Source organism: Mastomys coucha, unplaced genomic scaffold (genome assembly GCF_008632895.1).
Source record: "Mastomys coucha isolate ucsf_1 unplaced genomic scaffold, UCSF_Mcou_1 pScaffold23, whole genome shotgun sequence".
Lineage (NCBI taxonomy): Eukaryota > Metazoa > Chordata > Mammalia > Rodentia > Muridae > Mastomys > Mastomys coucha.
Window position 1 is genome coordinate 76,571,213 of NW_022196906.1, and position 20,089 is coordinate 76,591,301.

The following is a 20,089-nucleotide window of genomic DNA, read 5'->3' on the forward strand; positions in this document are numbered from 1 at the left end:
GAAGAGATCCTCCAGTGCTGCTCTGAGCTTTTGCATGGCTGCGAGTGTGGTTCTGTGCTGTCTTCACCAGGCCTCGGTTCTGCCTAGGATTAGTCCAGTTCCTTCATTGCTTCTTTGGGGCCTCAGAAGCTGCCAGCCCCTGAGAAAATGGCTCAGAGTGTTAACTTCTTCCCCAGAAATCTTTGTCTGACATCTACTTTGCTGTCTTTGCTGTCTACTAAATAAAATGGATAACTCAGTAAAGGTCAGGGGCAACTTCCCCACTTAATTATCAGGGTGACAACTGACCTTTATCTTAAAATGTTGTGTTGAATTCCTTCTCTTAGGAGAAGACTAATTTTAGTTGTATCTTACTTTTTCTTCTGTCCAACAAAACCTGGCACATAGAATACCAAGCTAATGATATGTTATATTCAGGAAACATTTAATTTAACATTTAGATTATATGGCCGTAGTCTTTGACTTAATTTTCCGTCTGTAACATCCTGATTTCCCCCCTACATCTCCTACTTTTGTAGCAGAACGAAAATGTGGTGTGTCTTAATACTTTCTCTGGCAGGCTGCTTGTTTCTCAGCAGGCCAGGTTTCACTACTCTATGCCCATGGTGCCAAACCTGAATCATCACATTGTTAATGAGCTGCTTTGTTTTCATGTTTTGCAGTTAAACACAAACATCCAAGCTACAAACTAAACCTGGAGTTTATATTATCTTTTCTTTTTCTCTCTTTCCTATTTGTTTGTTTGGTTTTCTTTTTACAATTACTGTTGCCAAAGACTCTAGCTTTCTTTTTGGTCCTTTAGCTACTCTTTTCTCTACAGTCTAGAACAGGAAGGCATATCTTTCAGGGCAATGGAACCTGGAATTCTCCCCGACTGCTGATGTAAACTCAATAAAACTAAGTTGAAAGAGATGGTAATGGACAAGAGGAAGTCCAGCACTGCAGGCAGTTCATGTATCCCTGAGCGTTGAAAGTGTCTGGCTGCACAGTGACACTTAAATGCATGGGTGTCATTCATCCTCTGGCTCAGCAGATGGCACTTTTACCTCTAAGCCCTGTGTCCATATTGCCCCCATGGGAACAATGCTGAAAGGAGAAGGGCGAAGTGTCTCCCAGTGTATTCGATTTACACTCAGCTTTCTAGCATCTTCATCATTTACTTGTACTACCATCTTTTACACCAGAGCTAATATAATGAATGTAAAAAAAACAAAAATACAGAGATGATGTAAGTTTAGTTGTCTCATTTATACATTGAAGAAGAAATCTAGGGTTTTGCTGATAAGATAGGAAAATCTATTATGACTGTCTTAGTTCCTTTTCTAGGGAAGACTATTTCTCCCTCTCTGCATTCCTTAGCTGTCTGTTGTTCCGTGTGTGGGGTTAAGGCCTCATAAGCTTTTCCTCTTCCAAGTTAGTGTGTTTATTGGTGTTGTCCTTATCCAGCCCATGCTTAGACAATGAAGATGGTGAAAATTTATGGGTATGGCTTCTAACATTTCTAGGAGACACAAGCTCTCTGTTCCCCTGGCTCTGAGCCTTACATGCAAGAATTATGTGTTATATAAGATATATATACATATATATATACATGCATATATTGTATATATGAGTTATATATATATGAGTTGGCACTGCTTTCCACAACTCTGCGATTTGAATTTTATATATCTTTTGTTCCTTTTTTCCATGTTATCCACATTTCTAGAGGTGTCTTTGATTATATTTTTATGTTTCTAGTATCTATTATATTTTTGACTTTGTAGTTTAAAAGTTTTACAGTTAAAATAAGCTATTTTAAGCTGATAATAGATTTGATCTCATAAAAATACTGACTTTACTTTCCATATTTTGTGCTTATGGTATTATGATTTATATATTTTTTACATTTTTAATCAAGTGAAAAATTTGAAGCTATCTTTTTAACCTTCATACTAAGTACATAATTCATGTGTTTGCAATGTTTATGCAATATTGAGTACTCAGGATTTAACTGTTTATATTTTACCAATATGCTTTATTCTTTCATCTGTTTTCATGTTAAAAGACTATTGAGAAACATGTTTCCCTTTAAGCTTGAATAACTTCTTTCATCATGAATTTAATTTTTAAAGAGTTTCGACAGTAAGTAACTCAAAGAGTTGCTTGTCCATGGATGTCTTCATCTGTTTCTCATTTTTGGACTGCCATACCATATGAAGGGTGTTTGGTTGGGATGTGTATGTACATTCTCTTGTGCTGTCTGAATAAATCATTGTCTGTCTCATGGACTGGGAACTCGTCCAAGAGGTCTGCCACTGAGCCGAATGGTAGTCCCTTTTCCTTGATGCTTTCATAAGCTCCCTTCGTCTCTCATTTTTGACCATTTGATTACAATATATGGTGGTGCAGTCTTATCAGTACTGAGACTGTACCGCTTGCCCCTGCTAAGGCGAGGCATTTAAACCTCTCTGTAGATGTGAGAAATGTTCATCTATTATCGATTTAAATGATCTTTTTGTTCACTGTTGGTATCTCCTTACTTTCCTACTCCTAAAATTAAAACATCTGATCTTTGTTCTTTTCTATAACTTCTACCCAGAAAAAAAATACTCTATAATGCTTGGCAGGAGTGCTATGCGTTAAAATTCATAGATGCAATATTGAACTCGACACTGCGCTGGTGTGTGTAAAACTGTTAGTGAGCACTTGAGGTGTTTACTAGTAAGTGATTACATGCAAATAAGTAATGATGGGTAATACTCCTAATTCAAATGCTTTGGGCCAGAAGCATTTTGTGTTTTAGAATTTTAACTCTTTCTACATTTACATGTGTGGGTTGCTGTCGAAACTCAGGTGAGGGCAGGTGATATATAAGACTAGAGTCTGTGATTGGCCAATGGAAAAAGGAAGGTGGGGCTGAGAATATCAGAGAGAGAGGACAGGAAACAGACAGACAGAAGGACAGAGAAAATGGAGGAAGAGGTCGAACCAGATCCACGTGGCTTTCGATAGCCACAAGTGGCTGATATGATATGAATATTATGGAAGAATAGGTAATATAGGACAATTTGTCCAATGTAGGTGGGCAGCTTGTATCAATATCAATTGGCTCTGAGTTCATTGTGTGGGCGTTTTGTGAGCTGAGCATTTACTGTTATAAATCTGACTGATAGATTACAAGCCTCTCGAGCTTTGACTTTACTAGGTTATGGGGATTTGTGTAGCTGACCACAGAGGGCTTGATGACTGGAAATGGGGACCCTGGGGTCCTGGAGACCGCCACTGCTTGAGAGTAGCCAGTGATAATGTGGATTGATTTTTTTTATTTATTTATTACATACAACATACATGTACCTAATAAGATAATTTGAAAGCGGGATACAGTTCTTACCATGGAATTGCTTTGTGTTATAAATACTTTATGTACACAGCCTGTAAATAATTTAACATAGCATATCCATCTACCCCTACCATGACTGCAATATATCATATAAGATCACTAATGGAAATTTCCATTTACACTATTATGTTCTGACCCAAAATATACTTGAATTTAAGACATTTGGAATAGAGTTTGAGGAATAATAATGTATCTAACAGGGATAGAAAATTATTTGAAACTACATAAGCCATCAAGAAAATATATTCATCATGTTTTTAAAATATTAAATATTTGTTCCTTTCTTCTCACTCCACCAATCTAGTTGTCTCCCAATTCCACCAGTAAGAGAGGCAGGGAGAGAGGTGTCATTAAATAAATCAAAAACTTTTCTTTTGTCTGACAATATAACCCTATAGGGTTATATATTCATTTTCTGATCTGAGCCACACAGTATTTTAAGAATCTTATTGTTTCTTCTTAGGATCAAGGCATTTATGATGTGACACGCTATGAAAATATTTTCTCCCTGTTTTGGATTCTGGAACAACTTCTTCAACAGGAAAACCAGGGAGATTCCACTCTACACATGGATCCCAGCAGCCCGGAAGTTCAGACATTTCTTCAGAAGCATGATGAAACCATTTTCCGGCTTTCTGACGCATTTCCTTTATTTTCGTTTTACTTATGGAGACTAGGGGTTCTCTTGAACTCAGCAGAGATGGAAACTGTTAAGAATGAATCGTTGCCTTAGCAATTTTCTGTATATCAGAAAATGGTGTGCTTCAGTATTTTTCAAAAAAAAAAAAGTTTTTAAATGAGTATTTTAAATTGATTGACCAGCCTAATCATTAATTCAATTTAGAGATAAGTCTTCTGTATCAGAGATGATGAAGCGCTGTTCTATATTACAATCAAGCAATTTCCGTTGACAATGCTCCCTTATGTTCATATATTATATCTTATTTCACTCAATAGCTTAGCTCTATTCTTTAACATGGTACATCTCATAAAATACAATAAATTGTCAAAGATTTTCATCTGATGTAAATTTCATTACAAATTGTAATGAAATAAAGCTTAAACTTCTGTCATTTAACACACTTAAATACAAGGTTTAAGTAAATGGTAAAAAATAAAATTTATTATGTAGCTCTACTCATCATTTTTTCTCTTAAAGGATAGTGCTTTAGAAAAAAAAAAGGCTTTGGAAACCAGTGGCTTTTAATTTTACTTAATCAACATGTTTGTAAAGTATTTTTGAAGGGTTAGTTAGTTCTTTAAAAATGTCCCTTTTTAAAACATTTTTTTTCTGTTGATTAAAGACACTATTGTTCCTCTGATTGTTAAAATGTAGTAAGGTTGTGTATTATTAAGTCATCAGGGATGCTTTTATAAATTTTAATATCCTACAATAAATATACTTTATACTTATTAAAAGTACTGGTTGGATTTTTTCATTACACAATTTCCTTTACTACGTTTCGGTTATTAGAACTGTAACGGACAGGCTTGATGAGCACACATTCTGCCCTTTCCTATTGTGCAGTTTAAAGAAAATATAATGTAATTCTCTTTCCTTTGTTAATTATGTCTGATTCTGTTTTATAAGGTAATTATCATTTTCAGATGCCATTAGTACTAGAAAAATTATCCTTGCTAATTCTTTCTACAATGTATATAAAATTATACCATCCTCTAGGATTATTTGGAGGTTTTTTTAAAAAAAAAAACAAAAAAACAAAAAAAAAAACAAAATCTCTTCTCTCCTAGAAATGGTTGCATAAACAGGACTAGAAAATGGCCCTATCGGTGGATATAGTAACATGGAAGAGAGAAAATTTCACAGGGTCACACTCCTAGATAAAGAACTAAAGACTACTGGGGAAGGGAGAGTTAGGCTGCCCCAGGGGTGAGCCCCCTTATTTGACACCCAGTGCAGAGAAGTCAGCCCTGGAACCTTCGAAACAAACAAACTAGACTCATCCAGTTATACTTAAATATTTGTGAATACATATGAATACATCTATATCCGTATGTAACAATAACAAAGAAAAAGAGGCTATCAACCCAGGGGGAAACATTCTAGAGGGTTGGTGTGAAGGTTACTGAGAGACTGCTGCGAGCAAAAGGAGGTGATTTGGTTATATTTCAAAGATACATAACTTAGTTAATATCAACCCAGAGTATCATTTCTTTTTTTTTTTTTTTTTTTTTTTTTTTTTTTTGCTTAAAAGATCACTCTGAGAAACTTATGCACAGGTCTATACTGGCATTCTAAATGCCCAGTGTAGTCAGTTGCTGGCTAATAAACTTTATATTGGGGAAAAAAATTAAAAACTCTCCAACCTTTACATTTCATGTGGAGGAAGTGCTGCCTTTTGGCCCCACCATTCAGGGAGGACCTTGAGCAGTCCTGGGATGACTGGGAGGACTGAACACTGACTGGACCCCTCCTACCATCGTCCATGACCTAGAAGAATTTTCCACAGCTGACTGGGTGTTTTATCTTGCCACTGGATAAACTAAAGCAGTTCAAGAGAGACAGGGCTGGGAAACTTACACTCTTCTAAGTACAGCTGTGTGACTTAAATATTCTTTTTTTTTTTCTTTTTAAGAAAAAATGAAGCCTAGTGGAGATTTCCAATTGATGGTATTTATTTAAGTGGCATAGATAAAAATAGACAATATGACTAACATTTCCTGAGGATAAATCACGCTGTCTTTAAGCATGCAAAGATCAAGATCAGACATCCATACATGGATTAGAGTTAATTCCCAAGTCTTAGGCATGGAAATAAATAAAACATTTGAGCATAGCTTGGGCTGGCTGGCTCCAAAATCAAACTATTTTCTTTTCAGTCAGAAGAAAAATATCTCTATTTCATGACTAGAATTCGTAGTATGATTCTGTTTTTCAAGTGTGATGTGTGGCAGTCTGTGCAGATGTGTGGATATGTGGATATGCAAGCATGTGTATGGACAGGTCAGTGAGTGCCATTCCTCAGGATCGATCCTTGGCTGTTTTCAGTCTTGTTCTGTTTCTTTGCTTTGAGAGAGGGCCTCTCACTGGCACCCAGAGCTTTCGGATAATGTGTGTGGGGCTGGTTAGCCAGCTCGGGGGAGCTTTTCCCTAGGCCTTTCCAGTGTTTGGATCATTAGCACGAGCCATCATGGCTTGTTACATGGGGTTGAACTCATGCTTGTGAATTAAGCACTTCACCAACTGAGCTGTCTCCTCTGGTCGCATGTTTCGTCTTTCTAAATCATTTTATGAAGTAAGAAGATGTCTTTGTAGCTGTGTCACAGAGGGAAAAAGTGGGGAGAGTTCATTTAAAATGCATCAGTGTGTTAGTGATGTGTTCCCCAAAGGAGCTTTATTTAGGTAGCTCTTGTTCTCATCTTCTCCCGGCATCTGGAAAAGGCATGTAAGGCCTTTCCTTGCCCTCTGCTTGTCAAAGGGCCTTACACATATTTTCCATTTTGCCATATTGAAACAGCAGCAGCATTCAAATGAGAGGACATTGTAGAAGGTACAGATAAAAGACTAAGGAAGTCTAGAGAAGGCAGGGCCATCACTAAGTCATCTTACAACCTAGGATGAGTGATTGACGATGTTCTCATAATAGCACCTGCCTTCCAGTTTTAAAATATAACAGAAGATATCTGTTGCCTTTAAGAGGATATGTTTCTGTGGAATGACGCCTAAATGATAAGGCAAAATTGTGAATTTAACTACTTATCATTATTATTAAATATCGGGCAGCATTGGAACTTCTGTGTTGCCTGGCTTGATGAAAGACAGTCAGTGGAAAAGTATAGTACTTGGACTTAACATCGAGGATACCACCCTGTCTCTATCATATGAATAAAACTTGATCATTAATATTTTTAAAATAACCTCACCATAGGGTAGCATGTGAAGTGCCATGCACAAATTGCTTTGCGAACTCCAAAGTCAAAAGGACACTAAGAGAAGCAAAGTGCTCCCATAATGCTTTGCTGTGGACCAGGGAGCTGTTCCAAATATGTGCCTGTGTACTTCCTCAGACTTCCTGCAGTCCCAGCCAATATTATGAGGTCAGTTGGTCACACTCTATAGCTGGGGACAGGGAAGATAAATGGCTTGTCCATAGCCACAAAGCCGGAGACTGTTATAAGTTAGTTATGCAAAGTTTGTTCTACTCCATGTCGTGAGCCACCGGTTAAAATGGACTCATAGCTTAGCAATACTGAGATGCAGTTCATACTAGAATTAAAGTCTATTTAATGGTGACTATGATGAATGTAATAATTAGCAAATTAACTTTTAATTAGCAATATGTCTGCAGTTTTCATAATTTGCAATTTACTTGATTTTCATTGAGCTTGGTGCCACAGGTAAGCCATCCTTTAGAATTTTAGAGGAAATGAACTCTGAAGACAGGGATGCACAACTGCTTTTCTACCAGTCAGGGTACCGAAGAATAGATTCCGGGTACCATCACATCAGAGAAATGATTTGTATGCACTAGTTCCATGGTAGACTTCCTGCCTTAGCTTGTGACTGCCATTCTGGATCCCTGTTGGATCTGAATTCTAACCTTAGCTTTGGCTGAGAATGCAACACAACTGTTAACTTTTTTTTTTTTTTTTGGAGACAACACCCTAATTTTCATGAGTTTCCCTCTTCCTTGTGCCGTCTTTCAGAATAACAAATGGAGATGCAGTTGTTCCCAGTCCAAATATGATGATAAGCCTTGGTAAATGTCTCTCTGGAATTTGAATCTTGTATGAGATTAGCAATCCTGTATGAGATGAGATAGTTGTAGCTCATGAAAATGGGGACACTAGATGCCTAAGGTTGTTGAACACGCCTTTACAGCAAAGTAGGTTTTTGTCCCTTTTTTACCCTAATTCTCTAATTTTTCTTTTTGTATATTATATATTTTATTTATATAATAAAATGTTTATATATATTGGTTTTTTTTGAGACAGGGTTTCTCTGTGTAGCCCTGGCTGTCCTGGAACTCACTCTGTAGAACAGACTCGTCTTGAACTCAGAAATCTGCCTGCCTCTGCTTCCCAAGTGCTGGGATTAAAGGCATATGCCACCACTGCCGGCTCTAATTTTTCAATTGAATGTATGAACTATTATATTTTCTTTGCTGATGATATCTATTTTATAGCAGCACTAGTGAGAGACACTAGGACACTGGTGCCCAAACAGTATGACCGTTAAACAGTTTGGTCCAATTTATAACCCATATAAGACAGCTAGAGCAAACAACTTTTTTTTTCCTCTAGTTATTCCATACTTTCCATGACATGACAGCCACAAAGTCACAACTCCAGCAACCAAACTACATCTCCTTTGAGCCCTAACATTGTGAGTCACCTTGAATAAACACTGTGGGCTTCTTAAGGCATAAACTACCGGATGCTAAGCATCCCTGAGCCTGGTCTATTTTTCCTTGAGTTACATACTCCCTTAGTCCTATTGATTTCAATGTCATCACCAATCTGTCTTTCTGTTAGCAGACATCTGATGAACTCCCATTTACCTGTGGGTGTCATGTGGAGCATGTGAGCACAGTCAATGCAGAAATGTACAGTTGGCTCCATTCATCCACCAGTCAGACACTCCTCTTTGTGTGTTTGAACATGCAAAAATACTTGAGTATGAGACACAAGCATGCAAGAAATATTAAGGAGTGATATCCAATAATAGGGTTTTTTTATATAAACTGGCCAAATCTACTTTTAAAATGATATAAGTGGGTTCTTAATTGGCCCTTAAATTTTTAACACTCAAGAAGAAGAGTCCATGAAAGCTTATAAATATTTTTTCTTGTACATAGTAAGTGACCAATAATTGCAGATAGCATTATTATGTTGATTTGTAAGTACACTGTTGACTTCCCCTATCTTATGTGGAAACTGAAAACATTGCAGTGGATGCTGCAGTGGTAATATATCCCATCATTCATGGAGTAGAACTTTGATTGAGCTCTACATAGGGAGGTAAGTGAATATACATCGAAGAAACCACTGCCATTCTGATGTAGGGAACTCTATTTTGTACTTCATGCACACGTGACTGAAATGCCTGGATACACAAGTACTGTGTTCTCTCTTGTAGCTGTCTTCTTTCTAGATCCTGGTTCCTACGTAGACTAAGCTGAAAATTGAAAAGTGGCTTTTTTGAGAAAAATACTAAAACTGTGGAAAACTTATAAATAAAACACCAGTAAAAAGCACATCAGATTCACTGTGGATTATGCTGAGCTTTTATTCACACGAAAATAAACATTATTTCCATACATAAAATGCTTTTTCTTAACTAAAGCATTGTAATTTCTGGTTACCCTGTTTACAAATGAATCATTTTGTCTCAACAGACTGTTGATGGAAACTTCAAATCCTTTTCATCTCCACTTGATCTATTTTTAATAAAGTCACTGAAGAGCTCTGCACCAAGAATCACATAAAGATCAGCGACAGGAGTGTCCTATTTATTTCCCTTCCTTCAGTATCTGAAAGGAAATGATGTTTTGTGAAGCAGGTCTTAGATTCTGACATTATTTAGACAATGAAAAAAATAGATACAGGATTTCCATGCTATGTGATTTTTCATTCACCATTGAGCAATAACAGTTTACTTCCATAAATCCTTTCCTATAAGACACATTTGAGTGTAAAAGGGTAGCACCAAATATCCAATATGCCACAATGCTGGTTCAACATCATACTGACTGCTCCACTAAGCTAAAGAGCTGACAGTATGGAAGACCACACCCCTATTTACCACCAACTCAAAAGAATGAAGAAATTTGTTCCTAAACAGGAAGATGGCCACCATACAAAATTAAGGGCAATGGAATAAAAGACACAATGTAATTTTGCTTTACTTTGTGTTTGCAGAGACTTGTTCAAACTTTGCCTCAATTGAAAGACAGATAAACCCCTTTCTGCCCATGGGTAATTCATTTACTAATACAGAAGATAGTTCATTGCAAGGATTGAGATGTGATTCTACCATGGCTATATTTTTATCTTCAAATTGGGGCAAAGGAACCATCACAGTAAATGTGATCAATTATGGCAGAATGATGCCAGAATGTATTAATAGTCTGAAAGACTATCTTCAAGCCAAGATGCTACTCAGAAGGAATATGGAAAATCCATTAAAATGTCAAAAAGCATATATATCCCAGAGGCAATATTTACAAGCAGAGCAGACTGCTGAACAGGCAATCACATAAGAACTAGGCCTGATCCCTTCTGCAAGAAGATACAACACAATTTGACTTTCAATTCTGGAAACAAAATTATTGGTATCTTGGTAGTTGTGCAAATTATCAGGCCAGTAGAGAGAATGGAAAAGCATGGTGAATATTGTAAAACAGAGAATGCTGAATAATCCAGAGAGTTAAATGTTACTAGGGAAAAGTACAATAAAGTTATGAATGTGGGGATTTTTTTTGAAAGTTGTCCTTTATAATAAACTTTTAAAAATATTTCCAGGTAAATGTGACTTTGAAATCTCCTTGAAATACCACATATCTGACAAATATGGGGTTATAACTATGTCAAGATGACATTTGTTTTATAATTAAAATTATTTACTTCCCAGAGAGTCCAGGAAATGGAGGGTGTTGTGGCAAAATGATCTTGAAACAGGGCTGTTTATAAGTAACCTGTCTGCATTCATTATTTATCATTGGGCATTTTCAAGCCAAAGTTAGATCATGCTGAGATGCCACTGGAGTAGAAAACATCTTCCTATCCTTTTGCTTTCCTTACTTCAGTTTAAGTTTTGACAACCAAAAACATGGAAAAGACTCAGAGCAAAACAAAAGTATCCTATGATACAGTCATGGCTTTTCTAAATAAATGCCCAAGAGAAAGCCCAGCATATATGTGGAAGTGACTGATTATTCATCTGTAATTGAACACAATATTCAAAAAAATTCAATGTTATCCAATAGTTTAAAGAAGAATTTTGGCATCTGTCTCTCTCTTTATATTCTGAAGTTATGTTTTCTTTGAGCTAGAAAAAAAAAAAGGAAGAGAAACATATAAGGAAAGAAAGCAGGTAATTAGATCCAAATCATGTCAATGTTGCTTGGGTTTTGTTTCACATTCATTTATGGTTGAGGGACGAATAGAGGATTCAAATGGGAGAAGAGAATGTGGTGAATGGGTCAAGTATAAGCTTTGTGATCCATGAAGCAAACATACTAAAGCAACAATAATGGAACTCTGGTGAAAAAGTAAGGACTTTTTGTTTCTGTTAACACTGTGGTCAATTCTCTTACATGCAAGTTGCTCATTCAAAAAACTATTATCCACACTAACTTCCTGTGACCTTGATCTCATAACAAACACATAAATAAGCATACCAGACACTTGAACATCAGTTTGAGGCCTCAAGATGAACTATGAAATAGCCATGCCTTTCTATTCTACCTTGTCATGAATACCTGTCAGGGAGTTTGTTTGGACTTTGGAGAAAATACATCTACAATCCATGAAGATCTCATGTGGAAGTATACTAGGAATACAATTATTTGACACTAACATAGAATGAATATGCAGTTTACTGTGAAGTACATTTTAGTCATATCTCTGTTGCTGTGATTAGACACTCTGGCCAAAGCAACTCATAGGAGAAAGTATTTTGCTTCCAAGGACTTGTATTTATTCCAAGTCCATCAGTGAGGGGAAGTCAAGGCAGGAACTCAAGAATCTTGTCATAGCCATAGTCAAAAGCAGAAAGAGAATGCATGCACCCAGATGTCTGCTTGCACCCACCTTCCTTCTACCCTATATACTTCAAGTCCTGAGCCTGGAAAAGCACCACCCACAGTGGATGGAGCCTCCCTGCTTCAATGAACAATCAAGACAATACCCTGTAATCATTCCCATGTGTCAACCTGGCTTAAGGAATCCTTCAACTAAGACTTCTCAGATGATTCTAGCTTACGGCAAACTAATATTTGAAACTAACCATGACAAGTTTGATATAGTAAATTCTATTTTTACTTAAAGTTTTTATTTTTAATTAGGTAGATCTTCTCACTGAGAATATATATTAACAGGCAGTGAGAGAATGTTTAGAAAGCCAAAAAATGTTTTAATGTTTTCTATATAAACACCATCATATTCTTGGTAAAATGCTCACATGTATCCCATGAGTACCCCCCAAAAATGGCATATTCTTGTTCAAATAAATGTGAAAATATTAGATACATTAAAAATATGAATAGAAATACTCAGGCACTTCTGAGCCTCTGATTGTTTTAACAAATTTTACTTAATATTGTTAGGACAGTATTTCCTAATCCTTGTGTTATCTTGATCACTTTATAGTCTGTGATCAAGTTTGTTGTTATCACAGTGACAAGATGTGATGACAAGAAACACCACCTAAAACAAAACACTAATGTGATCGGTGTTCACCCACAACTGAACTTCATGGTACACTCTAAGAAACACATTTTTTCTGCTTTTTTGCTTTTTGTTTTGTTATTTTGCAACACTCTAAGGTTAGATGCCGCTTGAACGCTTTGTTTAGACAATTGATCAGAATGTCTTTTACATTTGAGGCACTGGAAATCCAGTTAACTATATCAAGATTCTGCTTATTTCTTGATACTGAAGGATGCAGGAAGATATCACTAATATATAAAGCCTAACTAGACTCTTCAGGTGGCTGAGTGTGTGCCTGTGCGTGTGCATCAGTGTGTGTGCTTGTGTTTGTGTGTACATATGCACTTTTATTATGTGTGTTGGAAGGGATGCGTGCCTCTGATGATGGTTCTGTGAGGTCATAAGGTAGTTACCTTATGGTAATACCTTGAGGGGGTCTCTTCTCTCCCTCCCCTTTGTATGGGTTCAAGTGCAGTCATTAGGCTTACACTGCATGAATTTTCTTCCACTTGTCCAAACTTTTAGCCTCTTTTTTTTTTTTCTTTTTCATTTTTCAAGACAGGGTTTCTCTGTATAGCCTTGGCTGTCCTGGAACTCACTCTGTAGACCAGGCTGGCCTCAAACTCAGAAATCTACCTGCCTCTGTCTCCCAAGTGCTGGGATTAAAGGCGTGTGCCACCACTGCCCAGTTCACTTTTTTCTTGTAGTGAATTTAAACACAGAATCTTCATCCCAGCTGATCCCCCTTATTTCCCTGTTCCCCTTTCCACTTTCCATGACTGTTTTTACTCCCATCTCCCTTAAGGTCTAGGGTGTCCGACAATGGCTGTCTCGCACACTGGAGAGGCCGTGGCTCTGGTGGTTGCTCAGTCAGTACACAAGGCTGAATATCTCACTTGTCCCAAAACAGTGTAAAAAGCTTTGAGGGTTCCCAGAGAGCTGCTGATTCTCAGTCAACAACAGAAGCCCCAAGAAGCTAGTTTCAATACTTGGTGAGGAATACCTCAACAATAAAGGATGAAAACAAAACAAAACAAAAATCAGTTTCCCTCTTACATGACCTTTTCTCTGGGCTGCCAACAGAAGTACCACCTGTGCTAAGGTTGAGGCTCCCCACTTCAAGTAATATGATTAAGAAAGTGCCTCACAGGAGTGTCCAGTCACTCAAGTTTCAGGAGATTCCAGATCCAGTCAAGATGACGACCCCGCCTAGCCATCACAGATACACTAATGTTATTTTCTTAACAGTAAGCTTAGTTATCATAAAAGTGGATCTGAACCTTTCCTGACTTATATAAACCCATAAAATATTTCTAAACATCATTTTCTCCCTCATTTATCATCTTTGATTACTTGCCTCACATCACAGGATGATGCAATGTAAGGAATCATACTAGATACCAAAAGCATGCTCCTGCACTCTCACCCATCATCTGAAGCCAAATAAATATCCATTCTTTACAAATGCTGCAATCTACAGGAATCTGTAAAAAAGACAAAAATGTAGGGAGCTGTTTCAAGTGCAGTATATAAAAGTCTTCAAAAGATTAATTGCAAAAGAAAAAACTTACCACTTATCATTGTTCTTTTCAATAACACCAACACTCTGGATTTTGAATGTTTTGTTTTGAATGTTTTGATATTTATATTCTAGTCTTTAAGATTTCTCAAGAAATTGATCTAGGGATTACAGTCATCAGAATAATTCATGAAGGTAATTTCCATAGATTGTTGAAATTAGCTTTTTCTGCCTACCTTATTTATAGGTTTCAGTAAACTAACTGAGCAACTAATTAAATCAAACTCTACGAGTTTGGTGTCCGCTTAATTGCCCCCATTTTGGTTATATGATTGATCGCACACTTTTCCAATCAACATGTTATTACTGAATATAACAAAGATTCATGTTCAATCTAAGCTGAACTGCAGCAGTTCATAACATCAGACAGGTTGTCGTATCCTGGGTTATGTCAATCATGCTATTGTGACAAATGTACTTTTGACAGTGACATAATAAGATCCAGATTCTCTTATGCTTCAGTGAGCCGAGAATTAAAAACTTCATACCCACCATCTGTGTAACGAAGCTCTCCAGTAAACCACCGCAACTGGCCTTGACAGTCCTTGTAGTGCTCAGTTCTTCAAATTGGTTTTTTGGAAGTATAAGTTTATGTTTATATAAATCAGGAAAAGTCCTGGAAGGAGGGGGATAATTCTGAAGTTAAACTACCAGGAGTATGACATCATACAAGTGCTACTCTGGAAGTTATTACCTTAGTCAGTTTAGTGATGACTGGAGACTGTATAAATTGAAAGTTTATTGTTTTATGATTATGTTAGCTATAAAGTCCAGAGGGTATGATAGTAACCTTCTAACAAGGATACTATGGCTGTGTTAAGACATGGTAGTGAAGCAGAGGAGGATCCAGCCACATGCAAAAATAGAATATGTAAGAGGTTTTTATTCATTACCTCCCCATACAACATGTTTCTATAGAAAACAATCCCTGCATCATTAGAGATGTCTTGGCTTCACATTGGTAACTACTTCTGTATAGCTTTATTAGTTCTTTGAGAATTTTATGCAATGTGTTTAAGTCATATTAACCTCTCCCCTAACTCCTCTCATGTCTAGCTACTCTCCCCTAAAAGAAAAACACAACTTTGTGTTATTTTGCTTGTTTGTTTTGGTTTTAAACAATTTGAACAGCCTACATTCATGCTGACTCACGTGACAGGGAAAGACTATCCTGCTATGAACTCCCTTTATAAACCCTATATATTTTGTAAACCTTGTATATTTTATGGGTTTTGTATACTTTGTAAACTCTGTAAACCCTCAAGGCAGGCAAGTGACCAGACCCTGGCCTGAAAAGCTCCAAAAGCCAGGCCGCTCCTCTCCCTCTAACTGTTATAATGGAGTTTCCAGCTCCTGTAATTATCACAAAGATCATCTCCACCCTCTGAGTAGGACTCTTCCAAGATTATGCTAACCTTAGGTGAAAAAAATTTGAGCAAGATCCCACCAATTCCTGAGCATGAAAACCCACCAATCCCCAAACAGGAAAATCCACCAATCCCTGAGCTCCCCCATGCTCAGGACTTGAAATTTCACCAATTCTCACCCTGAAAACCTCTCCCCTAAAAGCTTCAAACTCCCTCTGTCCCCATAAACCCTGTATAAAGGCTTTATCTGCTCCGTTCCCTTCTGTCATCTACTGGGAGCAGAGACAGCCATCCCTGAATTTGTCCCGCCTCACCCTGAACTTTCCTAATCAATCTCCTGTAGAGATTTGCTACCTGATGTGACTCATCAGAAGAAGCCAAGAAACCATAAAGCAAAGAAGAGAAGAAGGGAAGTAGCAGAGGCTGAGGCTTCTGAGTTCCTCATCTCAGCTGGAGATACCCTTCCCTGGGAGCTGCGACACCTCTGCTGAGAAGGCTTCCTTTCAGAGCCATTGGCCTCCTGGGCTCTGGTGTCTCAGGATGCCCTTCCCTGGCAACACTGTTGTACCTCAGAGCTATGCATTTCCTGGACACTGTGTCTCAAGAAGCCCTTTCCTTGGAATGCCTTCCCATCTCATAGCTGTGCAGTTCCTGGGCCGCAGCATCTCAGGATACCTTTCTATTGGGATACCTTCTCCCCTCAGATCTGTGTGGTTCCTAGGTTTCTGAGTCTCAGGACATCTTTCCATCCAAGCAGATAGGCCAACACAAACACTTCTGGATATGTGGGTATCAATTAGAACTAGGGACCCTACTACTAGGGAAACCTGACTCTTTCTCTACCAGCAGCTACCAGTTGCTAATAGCTCTTCAGCTAGGATGGCACTTCATGTCTGTTTTCCTTCTTTATGCTGAGGTTTTGACTGGCTTGAGCATGCAAGGGGTTTGTGCAGGTTGTCTCAGCTGTTATGACTAGCTATTCTATTCCCCACTGTTTCCTACTACATCTGCTTTATATAAGATTTCCAACCAATCTTCTGCCATGATCCCTGAGCCTTGGGAGTAGAGATGTAGCATTAGGACTGGAATTCCATACTTGCTTCCCCACACTAGTACCTTGACTAGTGTGTGTCTCCATGCTGATTGCCATCACCATCTAATACAAAAAGAAATGTTTCTGATGAGGTTTGAGACGTGCTGATCTGTGGGTGTTAGGAAGCCTTCCTGGCTTATGCTGCTATGAAATAGAATACTGACTTTCTATCTTATTTTGCTGTGAAATAGAAAACTGACTTTATGTTTGGATGCCAGAATTTTCAGAAACAAACAAACGCTTTCCATTTCTGGGAAAAAAAAATGTTGCTCATATTCTCATGCCATTTTCCAAACAAGAGCAAATTCTATTTAGAATAAAATAGTCTATACCGTGATCCATGTAAGTTTTCTAACCTTTACATATTGAAAGAATGTTGGTAAATAAATAGTAAAGCATAGTTTTCAAGTAACACTGCATTGAGCAAGACTTAGTACTTCATATGACAGATAGCGTCTCAACAACAAAATTTTAGAAACAATAAACTAAACCAAGTAAAGTATTACAAAGTAAAATGACATAATTTCCATTTATGTGATGTCCAGTTCAAATGTATTTAAAATATGTTCACTAGAAGGATCTAGGAAAGCATGGTAAAAACGCATACAAAGAATAATTTATGCTGGGCGGTGGTGGCACACACCTTTAATCCCAGCACTTGGGAGGCAGAGGCAGCTGGATTTCTGAGTTCGAGGCCAGCTTAGTCTAGAGAGTGAGTTCCAGGATAGCCAGGGCTACACAGAGAAACCCTGTCTTGAAAAACCAAAAAAAAAAAAAAAAAAAAAAAAGCAATTTATAACTGACTATTCCTGGACATTGATTTCTATTCCAAATCATAAGCCAGTGAGGGTCTTTAGAGAACACTATATCTGGGGCAGATAGTAGCAGTTTGTCAGGTCCCAAATATTTTGTTTTAAGGTAAAGCCACATGCCCCATTCATTTTTAACTACCTCCCATAACAGTTTCCTAAGGATTACCTGAGATCTGTCAGAACATGTACTGTGCTGTTAAGATTGAGAAAATTGCTATAAAATGCAAATTTAGGGATATTAATAGATTTTCTCTCAAAACAGCATAGGCATCATTCAGAGAAATAACAAACATTTGTGGCAAATAAAACGGAGAAGGGTTTATCATTTTTCAGTAGGGTCTTCTAACAAGTTTTTAAAGTAGCGGCTTATGTGTAATTAAAATATGATCACAATGAAATTTTTCCCAATAAGAAGAGAAATTTGGAAAGCACATGACATTAGGGGGCAAATATATGAGTCTGAGATAGCTTACATTTTTATTTTGGAAATAAAAAATTTTATTTACTTTTGCTTACTGTCTGCTGTAGAGAGAAGCATATTTGAGAGCTACACTTACCTGTGGGTATGAGTATAATTATTTAAATTGTAGTAAGGAGTTAGGTTAATCTAGTAAAGTAGCAGTACTAATTTCTTCTCAAAATATGTGAGATCACTAGATACAGTATGTTTCTAGGATGAGGAATCATTTTCTTCTTATTAGGTATGTCTTAAGTCCAATTAGAGAGCTCCTCTAAGGTATGAGTACCACTGTTGCCTTTTGAGGAGTTCTTGCTATGCTGGTCCTGTTGTGATTTATAGGCATCACAGCTAGGTACAACTATGGATTGTTTCTCTCTGGAATCATGTATGGATGCTGCATGGCATATTCAAATATTATGAAAGCTGGTCACAGGAATGAGGGATGAACATCAGATATAGCTCTAATATTCTGGTTCCTGTCTGTGCATGGTACCCTCTGCTAGACAAAGGACTATAGGGCACTATGGGGAACTATTAATGTAGAAAAAGTGGAAGTGAGTGAATGGATATATGCCATTTGATCATATACTGAATAAGAGCAAATCACAAGAAAATATGATAAAAGTCATCTCAAGAAGACAGGAATAGTTGCAAATTCCCCCAGAAGGAATGTGTTTGAGAGCTCTTAAAATAAGATTAATATGTTATATCCACTATTGCAGGAAATATTAAAAAAAGAACTCACCAAGTCTCATTGGGGCCAGGCCATGTTCCCATGCTCCTGTAGCCACCACGAACTCTCTGGGGCTAGCCCCTGTGCCAGATGATCTCACTTGTGTGGTCTCAAGATCCAACAATTCTCTGGCCCTGCATGGCCACAGGGCTCCTGCCAGGCCATCTCTCACCCATCTGCCCACCCTTGAAGTTCCTCTTGCTTCCACACGTGCCCCCCACACCCCACAATCAGCCATCTCAACACCTAGTTACCTGGTAGAAACATGACTCTTAAAGCTTAATTATCCAACAAGATTTATATAACAATAAGATCACAATTTACAAGATGTCAATACAATAATTTCTAAGTCAGTTGATAATGATAAAAGCTTTACCTCAATTGTAACCTTGTGAAAATCCTAGCTACTTATGGCTATTTAAAACCACATGGGAGGCCTGTAGCAGATCTTCTGCCACAGGGCCCCATACCCAAGTAGCACCAGGAGGGAGCAAGCCTCCCAGGACTGCACACAAGCCTGTGTATACAGGTAAGACCACCACAGCTGCTCAGAGGAACCTGCCCGGAAGCCTCAGGACACAGGAACTGAGGGGTAGCATAAGACAGGAGCCTTCTGGTCTCTGTCTGTGCCCAGAGCTGATCCTGTGCCACAGAACTACATACACAAGTACCACTAGGAGAGAGCTGGTCTCCCAGGAGTGCCTACATACCTGCAAGAAGAGGAAAGACCACCACTTCTCTTCAAATTCTTGGCCCAAAAGGGACCCCCTCACAGAGTCATCAGGACACAGGAACCAAGGATCAGCTGGGGACAGGATCTTTCTGGTCTCTGTCTGTACCCCAAAGCTGACCCTGTACCACAGCTCTTCATACTTAAATTCCTTCCCAAGAGAACTGGTCTCCAAGGAATATTGACACACAGGCTTGCAGGAGGGACAAGCAAAAGTAAGAGCAGCAAGACCAGCTAATACTAGAGATAACCAGATGGCAAAAGGCAGGGGCAAGAACATAAACAACAGAAACAAAGACTACTTGGAACTCACTCTCTAGACCAGGCTGGCCTTGAACTCAGATCTGATGGAAAACTCATAGCTCTGAGTGCCTTCAAAAAGAAACTGGAGAGAGCATACACTAGTAGTTTAATAGCACACCTGAAAGCTCTAGAAGAAAAGAAGCAAATACACCCAAGAGGAGTAGACGGCAGGAAATAATCAAACTCAAGGCTGAAACCAACCAAGTAGAAACAAAAAGAACTATACAAAGAATCAAC

At 38.0% G+C, this 20,089-nt stretch overlaps 1 protein-coding gene across 2 annotated transcripts in view; it reads left to right on the forward strand.

Annotated features, from left to right (window-relative positions):
- The window catches only part of Mei4 (meiotic double-stranded break formation protein 4), a 151,663-nt gene extending 147,156 nt beyond the window's left edge, over positions 1 to 4,507 (forward strand). For both annotated transcript variants that reach the window (XM_031345492.1, XM_031345490.1), the window contains exon 5: positions 3,846 to 4,507. In XM_031345492.1, the coding sequence (XP_031201352.1) occupies positions 3,846 to 4,115 (270 nt within the window). In that variant the 3' untranslated portion in view covers positions 4,116 to 4,507. The remainder of the gene's footprint in view (positions 1 to 3,845) is intronic.
- The last annotated feature ends 15,582 nt before the right edge of the window (positions 4,508 to 20,089 follow it).